The following is a 15,304-nucleotide window of genomic DNA, read 5'->3' on the forward strand; positions in this document are numbered from 1 at the left end:
ATCCATATTATTTTCCCACAGTCTGCCGGGGGTGGCAGAGAGGACAAAGGACAGGTGTCGGGGGCATGCCACTAGCCATCTGGGCAACATCAGAGAAATCTCCCAGCCCTACTAAGCCGCAAAGATTCGTCAGAAACAGTGGCTAAAACTGTGTTCCGCCTACCCCACAGGTTTGTTGTAAAGACCAAGCAAAATCGTGTAGGGTGAAAGTATCCTGGAAAGTCTAAAGCAGCATTCAGATGTAAAGTATTAAACTCTCTGCCCTTTTCCCTTGTTTCCCTGAAGTCACATTCAGTGTTTGGCTTGGGTCTGCTGGCAGAAAGCACTTACAATGGCGAATGGGGTCAAGGCTTCCGAGCACATCCGAACAAGAGCTGCCAACACTATTTCTTTAAAAATAAGGAAGTGGTCCCGTCCTTGGAGAAGGGAATAGAGAGCGCTTGCAATGTGGCATCTCGCCTGCTCCCAGTTCACTGTGCCAAAGCGCCTGGCAAGTCCAATCTAGTTCCCTTCGGCCCAGGAATTGAGGGGGCCCCCAGAGAATCCCGCGAACTGACCGTGCGTGGGGGGACTTACTCTGTGCTATTTTCCTCACCTGTGATATTGGGATAACCATTGTCTCCCCCCCCCCCATAGGGGCTGCTGTAAAGAGTCAACGAGTTAACTGTGCGAACAAACCCGGCACGAAATAAAATGTTCGATAAATGTTAGCCTGCGTTATGATGTATTTATGGAGTATCCACTTGGGGCCGGGCCCCGTGCTGACCTCCTGGACTCCACACACGGTTAAGACCCCGTTGCTGCTCCCGGAGGGGCCAGAGGTCTACGGCTGGAAGCTAAGCTTAGGGGGTGTAGTGACGTGACATCGCCCCCCAGTACTTCTCGCCCCGAAGAATGCCCCCTTAGCCGGCTTCCTGCTCAGCGCCGGGGGTGGGGGTGGGGGGGACCCCACCTCGTCTCTACCAGGAGCCCGATTCAAGCCCGGACCGTGCGTGGGTCCTACGGCATCTGCAACCCCCCACCCCCTCCCCTCCGCCAATGGGTTTCCATCTGAAACGGTCAACGGGGTGGGAGCCCAGCGGAAGTCGGGAACTTTGCGGGAGCCCCCGCCGACGGGGAAGGGGACTGAGGAGCTCGGCGCCGCAGGGGCCGCCCCCCCCACCCCCCTCGAGCAACCTCGCGCCGCAGCTTGCCCGCGCTTCCGACGGCGCGGGGAGGGCCGCGGTGCCGCGGTGGCCGGCGGAGGTGGAGGGCGGCCGGGGACGCCGCGCGCGAGCGCCGCGGAGCCGGGGGGCGCGGGGGCCGGGAGGGAGCCCCTGCACGTGGAGGGGAGGAACCTTGGCGTGCCTGCGGGGCGGCCGCGGCGAGCTGGGCCGCGCAGCCCGGCCGGGGAAGGGAGCTCGGCGGCCGCTCCGGGGGCGCGCTCGCAGCCCGCCTCCCCGCGCACCCCACCCCTTCCCTCCGCCGCGCGCCGCGCCGAGCGGCCCCTGTCAGCGGCGGCCGGATCCGCCCCGGCGCGGCGGGGCCCGACTCGCACCCACGACCCCGGGGGCCTCCGCCCTCCCTCCTGGCCTCGGGGCGGCCCCGGCCCTCCCCCGCTCCCCCCCCACCCCCCCGCACCCAGAGGAGCGACGCGGGCGGCCAGGACGTCCCGAGAAGGCCGGCCGCCCGCGGCCACGTCCCGGCCCGGCCCGGGCGCGCCGAGGAGCGGAGCCAGGGGCCGGCGCTCGCTCGGGCTCCCTCCCGGCCGCGCCGGCCGCAGCGTCGACGAGGGCCTACGCCTCCCCCGGCCGGAGCTCCCCGCGGCGCCCGGCCGCTTCCTCCCGCCCCTGCGGCGGGGAGCGAGCTCGCCCACCAGGTAAGGAGGGCTGCGCGTTCCTGGGCTCCCGGCTCGGGCGGGCGTGTTTCGGAAAGTTGATTTGAAATGCATCCAAGAGTGAGCAGGGCCAGCCGCGGCTCCTCCCCGAGGCGACTTCTTCGCTCCTGCAGACGTTCCCGGCACCAGCCGACCGGCGGGAGGACCGCCCCGCGCGCCCCCAGCGGCTCTCCGCGCCCGGGGTCGGCGAGCAGGCGGGCGCGCTCCGGCTCGCTCTCTCGGCCCCTCCTGGGCCGGGGCAGGTGAGGGACGCCCCGGGCCGGGCCGGGCGCGGGCGGTTCACCTCGCAGTCCCGCGTGCCTGGGTCCGGCCCCGCGAGGGGAACACCCACCCCTTTTATTCCTCGTCTCCCCACGTCGCCGGGTTCCCGCAGAGCTGTCCCTGGGGCCCGCATTAGTATAGGTTGGGGCGGAGTCGGACTCGGGATGGGAAACCTGGGGCTGGGGACGGGGGTGGGTGTGTGGGGGGGGGCAAGGGAAGGAGAAGCGCAGTCGGGGGGCGGAGGTCTAAGTACAAAACGCGTTGACTTCAAGTGAAATCAGATCAGTCAGAGCAGTTCGCGGTGACTCGTCTCTCTCCTCCCTCCCCACGTTTCTCTTGGCTGGACTCTACCCTCCCGGCTCATTCTGGTGACCCTGGACACTCCCTGCGTCCTTTCCCAGGAGTGCCGCTGCTGCGGGCTCCCGGTCCCAGAGGGCGCGGACCCCAGGAGCGCCGTTTCCTCTCCTCTACAGGTCCTCCCGGCCCGGCCCGAACATGCTGGACGGCCTGAAGATGGAGGAGAACTTCCAAAGCGCCATCGAGACTTCGGCGTCCTTTTCCTCGCTGCTGGGTGAGTGTTCAGGCCGTGTGCCCCGGGCGCACCCTCTTTCCCCCGGGCCCCAGCTCTGCAGCCCAGCTTTCCGGAACCGGGAACCAGCGCCCAGCGTTCGGCGCTCAGTTGCGCCCACGCTCCGTCCGTCAGTCCGTCTGTCCCTTCGGGTCCTTCCCACCCCAAACCGACGAGCCGCCCCAGGCCTCACGCGCGGGCCACCGAATTCCCCAAAGCCGCGAGGGGCGGGCGAGATTGCTCGCGGGCGTGAGTGGCAAGTGATTAAAGATACCCGGGGATGGATTTTTAATCACGGAGCTGATCGACATCTCATAAACGCCGTGCGCTTCTCCGAGGCCTAAGGGCGAGCAAAGGAAACCCGAGGCTCGGAGCGCCCAAGTTCGAGGCGGCTTCTGGTCCCCACCGACTCCAGCCCCAGTCCTCAGCCTCGGGCACGGCCCAAAGGCTTTTCCAGGCCGGTGGGCAGCGCAGCGCGGGGATTAGCCCGCGCCACAGGACCCTCGCCTCGGTTTTAATTAACTGGAGCCGGACCTCGAGGCCGGCGGGTCCCCCCCCCCCCCCCCCCCCCCCCGCCTCCCCAATCCCTTCGCTGAGACCGCGGAGGAGCTGCGAGCCAAGGGCCTCAAAAGGGTGTCTGCACGCGAGGGTCTGGCTGATCTGAGGCCAAGGATTCTCAACCCCGCCTCTCACCCAGACCTTGGTGTTTTTCAGGTGTGGGTCGCGGGTGTTTTAATCTTTCAGCGGGAGAGATTTTCGTTCTGTCATTTAAACCTCTTGCCTCTTTCCCTCACTCGGAACCGCTACCGCGGGGTGAAGGCGAGGAGGCAGTTCGCCTGGAGAAACCAAATCCAGAGAGGAGTTCTCCCTACTCCCCAAATGAAACGAAATCACGCGCGCTGCGCTCCCCTCTTTCAACCGCGCTTTCGGAAACTTCTCGGCTCCGTACAGCGTCGGAAGAGTGCGGGGATGGGGGGTTGCAGAGCTGGCATTGCCCTGGCACCTAGCGCGGGCGACTTTGTACCTACAGCGGGCGTCGCGGCTCGCAGGGGAGGGATTCGCCCCTCCCGGTTCACGGCGGCTCCCAACGTCCGGGTCCTGGCCCTGAATGCCGAGACAGGGCAGAAAGAGTAGACCATTTTACAGTTGAGAACTATCTCGCTACTTTTCTTAGCCCTCCCTGCCGTGCCCCAGCGCGACTGGCTCGACTCAGGAACTGGTGGCAGGATCCCCCAAGGGAAAAGCGACAGGAGTGTAGCACGGAAATGGGGAAGGGTCAGGCCCTTTGGGACACCACGCGCAGGAGTATTGTTACCAGGGGACAAGGCCTTCTTTAAATAGCTGTGAAATGTGCCGACAAAGGCGGCTAAGCGTTCCTCCATCCTAAAGAAGTGCACTCCCAACGCAGCAAAAGAAAGGAACCAAACAGGCAAAAGTCCAAGGGGGTAGGGTAGAGAGGATTCCCTGTGCACGCGGAGTGGGTTTGGGGTGGGTGTCGCCGGCTCCAGCCGCAGCCCAGCACCCCCATCCCCGGAACTCCCGTGGCATCTCCGCGCCCTGCGTCCTTCCTCTCTTTTCCCTGCTATTTTGATGCTTCTTAATTACATATGTGTGTGTGTATGTGTACATATATGTAATATACATGTATATACATATACGTATACACACATATATACAATTATATATATAAACCCCTCTGAAGTTTGTGTTTCAGCCAAGACGCAGAAGTCTGGGGTTCACTGCTTCGAACAATACTGAGTTTGCCTGGAGGGAGATCGCATTTTTCTCCACGAATGATACTTTTTAGGAAGAAAATAAAAAATCTTAAAAATTTCCCCCAAAACGTAGAAGAGAATTGCGTTTTAGCAGAAGGCAAAACCAGTCCCCCCAATTCTGTTTTAGAGACTCGCAGTTTTAATCATTGTCAAAAGAGACCAGCCCAGTGAGTGGCTTCATACTCACCTGATAAACCTGGGAGCGCAAAGGTATTTGCGGTCTAATTTTACTGGATGCGCGCACATTTCCGCGACTACCTGGGCAGGTTTGATCTTTGAGGCCGCTTACTGATTCGCGCCCCCAACCCCGGAGAATTGGAACCTTCCCATGTAGTCGCCGTTTATTAGAAACAACACTCGGTTTGATTTTCCTCTGTTCTCCACAACCCGGTTTAGTGGATTTAGCAGGGGGCTTCGCAGGGTGGGGGACGCGGGGGAAATCGGCGGGTGTGGAGTGATCAGTGATGGGAGCCCGTCCCGGCCGCCTTTGGCCGGGATGCTGGGCCGGCGCGGTTGACCCGCGAACGTCTATTGCTGCTGTAGGCAGAGCGGTGAGCCCCAAGTCTGTCTGCGAGGGCTGTCAACGGGTCATCTCGGACAGGTTTCTGCTGCGGCTCAACGACAGCTTCTGGCATGAGCAGTGCGTGCAGTGCGCCTCCTGCAAAGAGCCCCTGGAGACCACCTGCTTCTACCGGGACAAGAAGCTCTACTGCAAGTATGACTACGAGAAGTAAGTGTCCGAGCCGCCGGAGCGCGCCCCCCAGACAGACACCAGCCGGCACGGGAGCCTCGGGCCTCCTTTACCCCCATCCGCTGCCGGGAGGCTCGAGAGGCGCCCGCACCCCCGGAGGCGCAGAAATCCCATCCACCCCCAGCTTGTTGTACACTCCCCGCGGCCGCGGGGCAGCGCGCCGGGCGCCCAGCCACCGCCCGGCCCGCGGGGGCGCGAGCGACGGCTCCCTCCACCGTGTGCTCGCCGGGTTTGCAGGCCTCGCGGGCTCCGACTCCGACTTGACGCACCTCCGTGGGGGCTCCCACCCCACGAAGCCTGTTCCCGTCTCTCCCCTTCACGGGGGTGCCCCCGGGGCTGCCAGGAGCTCAGGTCTCCGCGCGGGTTCCCACGCCGCCTCACCCGCGTGTCCGCGCCGCCCGCGAGATTCGGGAGAGCGGTGTTCATGCGGTGCTCCCCGGGTGCTCCCGCGGCTTCCGTGCCCCGCGCGGCGCGCGATACCCGCTCGGCTTTGTCCACTGGCGGTCCCGACAGATTGGGCTCAGGGCGCTGCCGTCCCTCTGAGCTCCGCGCACACCCTGCGTGCCTTTTCTCTCACTGTCCCCGACCCTCCAGGCCCCGGTTCTCAAAAACCCTGGGGCGCAGGGGCAGTTAGGCCAGAAGCGGGGCCTGATTTGAGGCGCCCTCCTGGGTCCCGCATCTCCACCCCCCTCCCCCCACTAATTCCCTTGTGGGTGTGGATTGCAGCCTTGCAGCGGATTCAGTTCTCTCCTGCCCACGGGAACGTTCTAGTGTGTTTTGAGGAGAATTAGGCGGCAGGTATTTAAGAGAGTAGATTATTTTGAACCTAGATTTCTGTAATGCCTAAAGCCTGGATGCGGCAGGGAAGAGGGAGTTAGAAGGATTTCCTGGTTCTCACCAGGCAGGCCCGGAGTTGCTGAGTGGGTCCGTGGAGAGGGAACTACTTGGCCTTGTCACAATGGCTAGTTCATGGGGACACTGACTTCTCAAAGCTGCGCAGGGCGGCATCGGAGGAACGCAAAGCCGCTGAAACGCAGGCCTCTGTTTTTGCACACTAGGATTGGTATCTGTGAGTGAGCGGATGCGCGTGCGCGCCGAAAATTCCGCATTCGTTACTGGTGCATAAAAGGGGCCCGCACTACTGAGGATAATCAAGGGAGGGGCAGTGTGCATGAAGTGCAGTGACTATCCTGTTGTTAAAAACGCAGTGAGGGGGGCTGTGCAGAAATCTCCACGCAACAACGACAAAACGTTGAGAACGAACACAAATCTTTTTTCTTCCCCCAGTGTTTCCTGGGCTATGAGGTTTACCAAAAACTGGCAACACGTTTATACCCAGTGACCACACACACGCAGTGTTTTTTCTGCCTCCCGGTGCTCCTTTGCCATGGTACATTTGAATTTCACCCTCACGTGGAAAGGGTACTGGGCATTCATGCTTGGAAAGATAGCTTTATGTTTGTTAGCCCTAAAAAGAAGACACGTTCGATGTGGGGCGAGTTGGACAATCCAGAAACGTATAAAGAAATGAAAACACACGGACCACTTTACAAAGTGGTAATTATGGTTAACATTTTTTAAAGAAGACATGCCTGTATCTGTTCCTGGTTGTCTGTTTGCTGCCAGGGTGTCTGAGTGAAAAGTGCAATTTTTGGGGAATTAAGCAGATTTCGCCCACAGAACTTCAAGTATCACCTTTGGATAAAGCTTCTGGTGCATTGCTGGATTCCCCCCCGCCCCGCCCCCCGCATCTTGCTTTTCATCTAAAGGTTTTGGGATTGTGTAGACCCAATCTTTATCTTTTTGCTTATAGATTACTGAAATGTCCACATCCTTCAGGCACAACACTAGCGAACTCAAGAGTATTGGAGCTTAGGAAGGGATTTGGGTTGTGAATTTCTATTCTGTTTGTTAAAAAAAAAAAAATCACGAATCAAAGAAGGCCTAAGGGTCAACACAGCTGTCTGGCCAGTCAGATCTTCTTTAAGGAAGTCAGGCTGTGTCAAGAGGGGAAGAAACAGTTGTTGTAAAGTACTTAACACAACAATGTCCCTTCCATTTCAGCCCCCAGGTTTGGCCTCCGTTTGGGCTTATTAGCCCACTAGGGTCAGTTCTCCCCTCACAGCTATTTCTGCAAAGGGAAAATTGCAGGGGTCAGCTTGCCAGCTGTTGGCCAGAACCAAGGAGATTTTGTAAAGGGGTGCGAGCTGCATTGTTCGGAGAGACGTTGGTGTTACGACGAGGGATTTTCATTTTAATTTTAACATATTTTCCGGAAACACAGACGTCAGAGCGGGGTTGCTTGTACTCTTTAACTCACGGCACGCTATCAGCGCTGGTCTGTGCCTACCCCTCAATTTCTTTTCTTTTCTTTCTTTCGCTTTTTTCTTTTCTTTTCTTTTCTTTTCTTTTTTTTTTTAGGATGAGGATTGTTTCTCCTCTGTTCTCCATCCCAATCCCATTCTTCTTCCAACAAAATGGGGTTTTAACATGTCTGATGATCTGAATGGCATTCGCACGCAGGGTAGTTGCTGTAGGAGAGGAAAGAGGTTGGTGTATTTGTTTCAGAATGTGGCTCAAGACAAAGTCCTTTATTCAGCAAGCTGTTTTCAGGCTTCACTGGCTAAGTCCCCCGGCTGCCTTGCCTCGGTGGTGAGAGGCTCTGAGATTGGATCTCAGAGCTGCCTTCAGGGGGCTTGCAGCCCCGCCCTTTGGCCTTCTGTATTCTATCAACTTTCCCAGAAGCCTCTCCCAGGTGCAGACTAGGTGTTGCCTAGAAGCTCTCTGGCACGACCAGGTCTTTAGCCTCCAGAGGGACCATTCCGTTTCAGATGCTCCTCGCGAGACAGTCACAGAGAGCACTTTTCCTCTTTAATAACTAGATACTTTAAAACAGTTTTGCCCTTTTGGGCCAACGGGGAGGAAAATGAGATGGGAGAGAGGTGGTGGGACAGCATGGGGGTCAGCGAGGAAGCATGTCATAAAAACACAGATCGGGCAGTGCCCTGCTCTCCAAATCCACCAAGTTTGAGTGCTTTTCCTACACCTTAAAATGAAAGCGTGTACGTATAGCTCACGTGCAGTCTTCAGTGAAGGTCACAGACATAATATTAAAGCGAGTTTATTATATTTGTTTTGGCCATTTGTGCATTTCTGGCCGTGGGGCAGTTTTGCATTTGAATTATGAGCCCCCCTCTTCTCGATGTCAGGTGGCCAGCTAGAAAGTGAAAATTCTACCCTGTCAACTAGCTGTTACACCTTCTTGGTGTCAAACACCAAATTTGTCTAATTAAAAAAAAAATGGAATTGACAATGGCAACCTTAGACAGAGCCATTCATTTAAAACTTCGGGATGTTTTGCTAAATATTTGTCATACGTTATGACACCCTTAGGAATCATTTATCTTCTGATCATCCAAAACAAATACATTGAGAGAATTGGTGCAGCTGTACTAAGCAATATAAAACACAAGGGTACTCTATAGGTGTGGACGTTTAAAAACTGAATTCAACTGTTTTCAGCGTTCCTGAAAGTTAGCAGACAACCAAAATATTTTCCAGCCTAGGGGACTTCTATTTATATAACTGTTGTTCCCTATTTAACTGAGTCCTCTATGATCTGGGTAGTTTGGAGTTTTCCCTGAATTTGTTCCAAACAAATAGTGTAGTCGGACTTTAGCTGGAGACAGAAGAGGCTGCTGAATCACGGGAATGTGGTAATACAATAGATAATTAAGCCTTCTGGAAGGGATCCCACATTTAAATCAAGTTTATATTGTTTCTTTCATGTGCCTGGCAGCTCGGTGCGTCAGCCGGGGCCCTCTCCTCTCACATATGAAGTTTATCATTATCCCTTAGATTGTTCTGGACATCCTAGGAGCAGTGTGGGATAGCTGCTGTCATCAGAGCTGTTCTCATAACATCGCAACTCCTCGCATGTCAGCAAATCCCAGGCCTTGGGAGACCTTTCCTCAGAGGGCCGCGCCATGTTTTCTCCCCTTTCTTGTGGAGCAGACCAATTTTCTGAAGACAGGGACTGAAATGGGACAAAGTGGATATCACGTTTAGAGCTTTCCCCGTACCTTGCCTTCGACCTGCTGATTGGCAGGTCCTCAGGAAAAAAAAAAATGGCTGAGGTAATGAGCTCTATTAGGACCAGTAATGAACTAATTCTGCATTTTATCAAGGTAGCGTAGGATGTGTGTGTGTGTAGGGAGGAGAATTAGTGTGGTTTTATTACTGGGACATTACTTGGAGATCAAAATTGGGCATGCGGTTCCTCATAAAAGGAGCCTACCGATGAAATTACAGAGGCAATTGTTAGGGTTTTTTTTTTTTTTTTTTTTTTTTTGTCCGCACTTTATCTTTTGTTGGCCCCACTCCTGGCATAATAAAATATAAGGAATATAAAAATCAAACACAGCGAGGTAATAAATTGATGTCTGCATTAAATTGCAGGGCGGTTTTAGCTCGGGATAAGCACCGTCCATGGGCTGTGGTATGTGTTGGTACAGGCCGCGTAATCTCTTTTTTTTTTTATTTCAAGGGTGATTGGAAACAGTCCTTGCTTAGAGGTGTTTTCTCTTTTTATATGTATTGGTCCCTGGGTAGGACTTCCTTGGAATCTAAGACCTAACATTTTGAAATAAAATTAGACAGCACAAGTAGATATTAATAGTATTCTGGGAATTAGATATGAACATTGCTTTTCAGAGTAGGTTATGGGATTCTTTTGATCCTTAAGTGCGTGGAGCACATTATAAAAAGTTATTTATCTGATCCAGTTCTACTCACTCTGGAGTCCTGGGACTTTTGTCATCCACCTGGGCAAGGAATTGCTTTTGCTTTCAGATTTTAGGGACAAGAGCTTTCCTGAAAGTTCATTGCTTGCCTTGCTTTTCGGTTTCATTTTTCTTATTTCTAACCTTTGTATTAACCAAGATCCCATGACTGATTTTGGAGGGGCCTCGTCATCGTTGCTTTTTAATTTGGGAAAAATTGCTTTGGAGATAATGAGCAGGTGCCTGTTTCTCTAACGAGAACGATTCCATTTCCTAAATTATCAGCCTATGATTTTTTATGGTCAAAAATTATTTGGGTCACAGTGTTTAGAAGTGAGCAAAGAGATGAAGATTTAAAATGCTCGTTATGTTGTCAGAACTTTGTTGAAGCTTCTTAGAGTAAATGCATGTGCAAAATGCCATTGTTGAATCATATCAAGTGCAAAATAACACTCATACTGAATCCCGTTAACTTGATTGTTAGGTACACTTGTGCAACACTAGGAAAAAAATGTGCAATCACATGGAAAGATTTGAAAATAATTTCTGCTGTGGGGCGCCTGGGTGGCTCAGTCAGTTAAGCATCTGACTCTTGGTTTTGGCTCAGGTCATGATCTCACGGGTTCGTGAGTTCGAGCCCTCCCCCACCCCTCTTCAGGCTCTGGGCTGGCAGCATGGAACCTGCTTGGGATCCTCTCTCTCCCTCTCTCTCTGCCCCTCCCCGACTCATGCTGTCTCTGTCTCTTTTGAAATAAAGAAATAAACTTAAACAATATTAAAAATAATATCTGGGGGTGGTGTCTGGGTGGCTCAGTCGGTTGAGCATCTGACTTCGGCTCGGGTCATGATCTCACGGTTCTTGAGTTTGAGCCCCACATCGGGCTCTGTGCTGACAGCTCGGAGCCTGGAGCCTGCTTCGGATTCTGTGTCTCCCTCTCTCTCTGCCCCTTCTCCCTTGTGCTCTGTCTCTCTCTCTCAAAAATAAACATTAAAAAAAGAAACAAAAAAAATAATTTCTGCCATAACTATGAAATCAGCCCTATTTTAGTTCTTTTCTTTTCTTTTCTTTCTTTCTTTTCTTTTCTTTTCTTTTCTTTTCTTTTCTTTTCTTTTCTTTTTTTCTTTTCTTTTCTTTTCTTTCTTTTCTTTCTTTTCTTTTTTCTTTTCTTTTCATATCTTTCCAAGGTGGATTTTGCAGTGCCCTTCTGTGTCTTCAGAGGGAGGTTCTTAGGAAGACACTTGCGGGCTGGGATGAGAGGACTGGGGGCTTCTGGGCTGGAAGTGCCCCTCTCACTCTCTGCACAGAGCAAGAGGCTCCTCTTTTTCTCCCCCCTAGGAATACCTGGGTTTTTCTGTAAGTCTCTTAGTGACGTGTAGGACAGCACTATTGGCTGCAGCCCTTTCAGATCTGGTTTGGGAAAGTTGGTGATTTCAGGAGCAAAATGTAGAAACAGTTCTGATCTCATTGGAGGGCAGAGAAAAGAGGCCCTTACCTCCTGTGTGCCTGTTTTGCTGGAACCTACAGGAAAACTGGCTTGGTGCACCTTGGGATTTACAGTGCCTCCTTAGTCTTTTTTTTTTTAATTTTCTTTTTTAACATTTATTTATTATTGACAGACAGAGAGACACAGAGCGTGAGCAGGGAAGGGGCAGAGAGAGGGGGAGACACAGAATCCGAAGCAGGCTCCAGGCTCTGAGCTGTCAGCACAGAGCCTGATGTGGGGCTCGAACTCACAAACTGTGAGATTGTGATCTGAGCCGAAGTCTGTCGCTGAACCGACTGAGCCACCCAGGTGCCCCACCTCCTTAGTCTTTTTGACTAGCATGAGGTGGGACGTTTTCATCAGTTTATCACAATTAGAATTAGTTACGTTACTGCTGCCCAGTGTCGGCTGCCGTTTTGTGTCTCTTTGTCATATATTAAATGACACTCAGCCAACTGTCTTGCTGAAATGAAGCGAACACCTTCCAAATGTCAAATTGTTATTTTAGTCAAGCACAATTATCTGTCTCTATATTTTTAACCAAGACGAAATTAATAAAATTGCTGTGGCCCTGGCATTAATTAGCAGGAGGATTAGATCTGTATCGGCTAAAAAGGAGGTGTAAACACCGTAATCTTGCTACATGTTTGTTTTCACACTCCTGAAAATAAATAAAATGAGACTTAGGGTAGGGATTAAGTTTCTTTTGGCATTAGACAGCCGATTCAATTGGAATGCGGCAGAAACACTGAAGTATTAGTGAGGACATTATGGAAGGAATCAAACCGGGGCCCTGCATCGGCTTCCCACCTTGTGTGTCTGCTTAGTCCCATCACAAATAACCCCATCTGGGTAGTTAGGAAAGATTTTGAAAACCTACCTCCGTGCTGTTCTCCTCGGTGGTGAACCAGGGCAGCTGAGTCACCTGTGGAGCCCGGCTGGCCTGCTTGGATTAGCCAGAAGAGAAGGAAACCATTGCCAGATTCCCCATGAGCGCACCATCATGTCGTAACAACTAAAAATACAAAACGGACCGTGCTTTTCCTAGTCCTTGAGCTAAAGCTCCGCGAAGGAGTTAGTTTGGTCTCTCCCAGCCTTTCGAGATTCTAGTTTGGGGGATCTTATTTTTGGATAACAGCAAATATGTCTGGCTTTTCTGACTCCAGTGTCTCCCCACCCTATTAGGTTTGCGTTTTATCATTATTATCCTATCACGGACCAGCCCTGATAGATGCCTGGCCACTATGGATCGGCCTACCTTGCCTGACAGGCCCAATTAAACTCTGTGCATGTAACAAATATCTGTAACATCCAGCATTGCTGGGATTGGACCGCATGCTCTATCTAGCGTTCACATCTGGCCCCGTCCCATCCTGCCTCCCCCTCACTCCCCTATGCCCTGTGGAATTCTAGTAACTTGACTCTTGCCAGCATCAGATATTACTTAAATACCATCTCATCAACTGCCTCATTTTTTTCTCCCCCCCCCCCCAACCCCCAGGCCACCCTTATGGACCATTAGTCCTCTTTTGATTTGCTCACTTGGAGGAAAGTAATCAGTCTTCTGGACATAAAAGTCCTAGTCCTGTCACACGGCCACCCAGTTATGGACCAGGGCTCAGCTCAGTAGTGGGCAAGGGGCGTAACCCTCAGGTTTGCATGATCGCATGACCATTGCTCTTTGGGTGACCATTTAGGGGCCCCTGACCATCTGCTGAGTGTGCCTGGTGCCTCCGTGGATGCCGCCTTATGTCCTGGCACTCTAAATGGACGTTCTTGGCGGGTCAGAGAGAAGCCGGTTAGGATTGTGATAGGATGTACAAGCACCGCCCCTCGTCCGCTTCTTTCTGCTTCTCTGCACGTGGCGCTTCTCCAGCCTGGAAGGAAGCATCCTTTATCTCTTGAGCACCAGGTTCTGCTGCTGCTGCTGTGGGGACGGATCTTTCCCGCGGCCCCCTCTCCAGATCTATGGCCCTTCAGCTACACCACAGCCACGCCTTGACTCACAGTTGTGGTGCCTCCTCCCTATGGAGCCTCAGGAACCTTTAAAAGGATTTTTGAAAACAAAACAAAACAAAACACCCCCTCCTGAACTCCAGATTAGCCTCTTAAGCTCATTAAAGTTCCTTTAAATACCAAAATGTTGGGCTCCTGGGGACTATCCCCCCAAACCATATTTTCATTCTTCACATTGTTGTCATTCACTGTGCAGCAGATCAAGGGCAGCTCCCTCTGGGCCCAGAAACGGTCCCCTCTCTCTCTGCAGGAGGGTCCAAATATGTCTTTGTTTGAGTACTCGAATAGCCTGAACCTAACTAAGTATGAGCCCATGCCAGCTTGGCCTGGGGCCCCCAGCTCCACGCTGGAGAGGAGGTTGGTGTCTTTGGGGATAAGATGGGGCCCCACGAGGGGAATGGGCAGGTGAATGGAGAAGACGTGGCTTGTACAGTTTTCAGGAGCCTGGTAGCCACTGGGCCCCTCTCCCAGTCACTGGGGAGAACCAGGATGGATGAGTGCTCCAATGGCCCAGATTGAAAGGACTTCCCTCGTCCTGGAGAACGAGGCTGGCTTTGGGAGCCCTCTTTCTGGGACCCAGTAGAAACGCCAGAGCCCAGTTTCTGGACCGTCAGAGTTCAGAGGTGGGTTTTTAGGGCCCTACCTGCCTTTTGCTCGATGCTCTCCCCTTTACTTCAGCCTCTTTTCCAACAAGCCTCCATAATACACCCACCCCCTCTCTGTCATTTCAGGCTTCCTTCCCTAAAGCTGGCTCTTGGGGAGAGCTTTCTGGTTTTGACAGTGGAACAAATCCTTTTTAACATAACCATCGAGAGTTTCCTCCCCTGCTGCTGGCTCCTCTCACCCCTTCTCCTCCTGCCCCTCCTCACATTGTAGCAGGGATTCCTTTGTACACACAGACCGTCATGGCCGCCATCTTCGCAGGGATATGGGCACAGCTCCTCAGAGATGAAAACCAGTCGGCCGTGCCATGAGGTATACTTTGGAAACCCAGAGGGGAAGAACATTCCAGAAGACCCTCCCTTGCATTTCTTTGGCAGGAGTGTTGCTTGGTCCCTGTGTCTCTCTTTCCCTTGGGGCTCTGTGCACCTGGCCTCCCTAGATTCAACCAGAGCACTAGTGACACAAGCCCATTTTCAGGATCTCAGCTCAGTCTTTCCTTCTTGCCTATCTTGTGCTGTGAACCCATCTTGTGACCTTTTAAATTTCATATTATCCTGTGTACAGGCTAGAGCCTGGTCTTGGCTGTCAAAGTGGGGAGGATATTATAAAATGATGCACGTTGGGATGTACATGAGAATGTGGTATTCTTTCAAAGATACTTTTTTAACTCGAAGGGTGTTCGTTCAAAAAGGAATGACTATCTTTCAGTAGAATTTTAGGTCCTAGAACGGGACTGGTATATGGAGATAATTTTGGGCAGAAAGCAAATACTGTAACACTTTGTAGGGCGCCGTCCTGTTTGTCTGTATGTAAGGCTGGGTTGTGATTACACACCCACTCCTTTTCTTCTGGGTTTTGTTTTCTCCGTGCTCTGCTGTTGGTTGGGGTCCTCCATTTCAGAAGTCCATATCCATAGATGGAAGGGGTTGGACAGGTGGCTATGGATGCTTTGGCCACTGCACAGCTCCCTCCATTACTGGAAGAATAACTGGGCACACATGTCCTACTGGCAAGAGATGTCTAAGCCACAACGTCCTTATCTGTATGAAGGAAGATGCTAACAACCTCATAGTGTTATTGTGATAATTAAATCCGAAAAAGAATAGGAAAAGCTTTTTGGTAAAATAAA

General features: G+C 52.8%; 1 protein-coding gene across 1 annotated transcript in view; it reads left to right on the forward strand.

The window, feature by feature from the left end:
- The first annotated feature begins 1,924 nt into the window (after nucleotides 1–1,924).
- The window catches only part of LMX1A (LIM homeobox transcription factor 1 alpha), a 113,202-nt gene continuing 99,822 nt past the window's right edge, over nucleotides 1,925–15,304 (forward strand). The window contains exons 1-3 of the mRNA XM_030302662.2: nucleotides 1,925–2,118; nucleotides 2,611–2,708; nucleotides 5,024–5,210. Coding sequence (XP_030158522.2) covers nucleotides 1,925–2,118; nucleotides 2,611–2,708; nucleotides 5,024–5,210 — 479 coding nt within the window. The remainder of the gene's footprint in view (nucleotides 2,119–2,610; nucleotides 2,709–5,023; nucleotides 5,211–15,304) is intronic.

Source organism: Lynx canadensis, chromosome F1 (assembly GCF_007474595.2).
Source record: "Lynx canadensis isolate LIC74 chromosome F1, mLynCan4.pri.v2, whole genome shotgun sequence".
NCBI lineage: Eukaryota > Metazoa > Chordata > Mammalia > Carnivora > Felidae > Lynx > Lynx canadensis.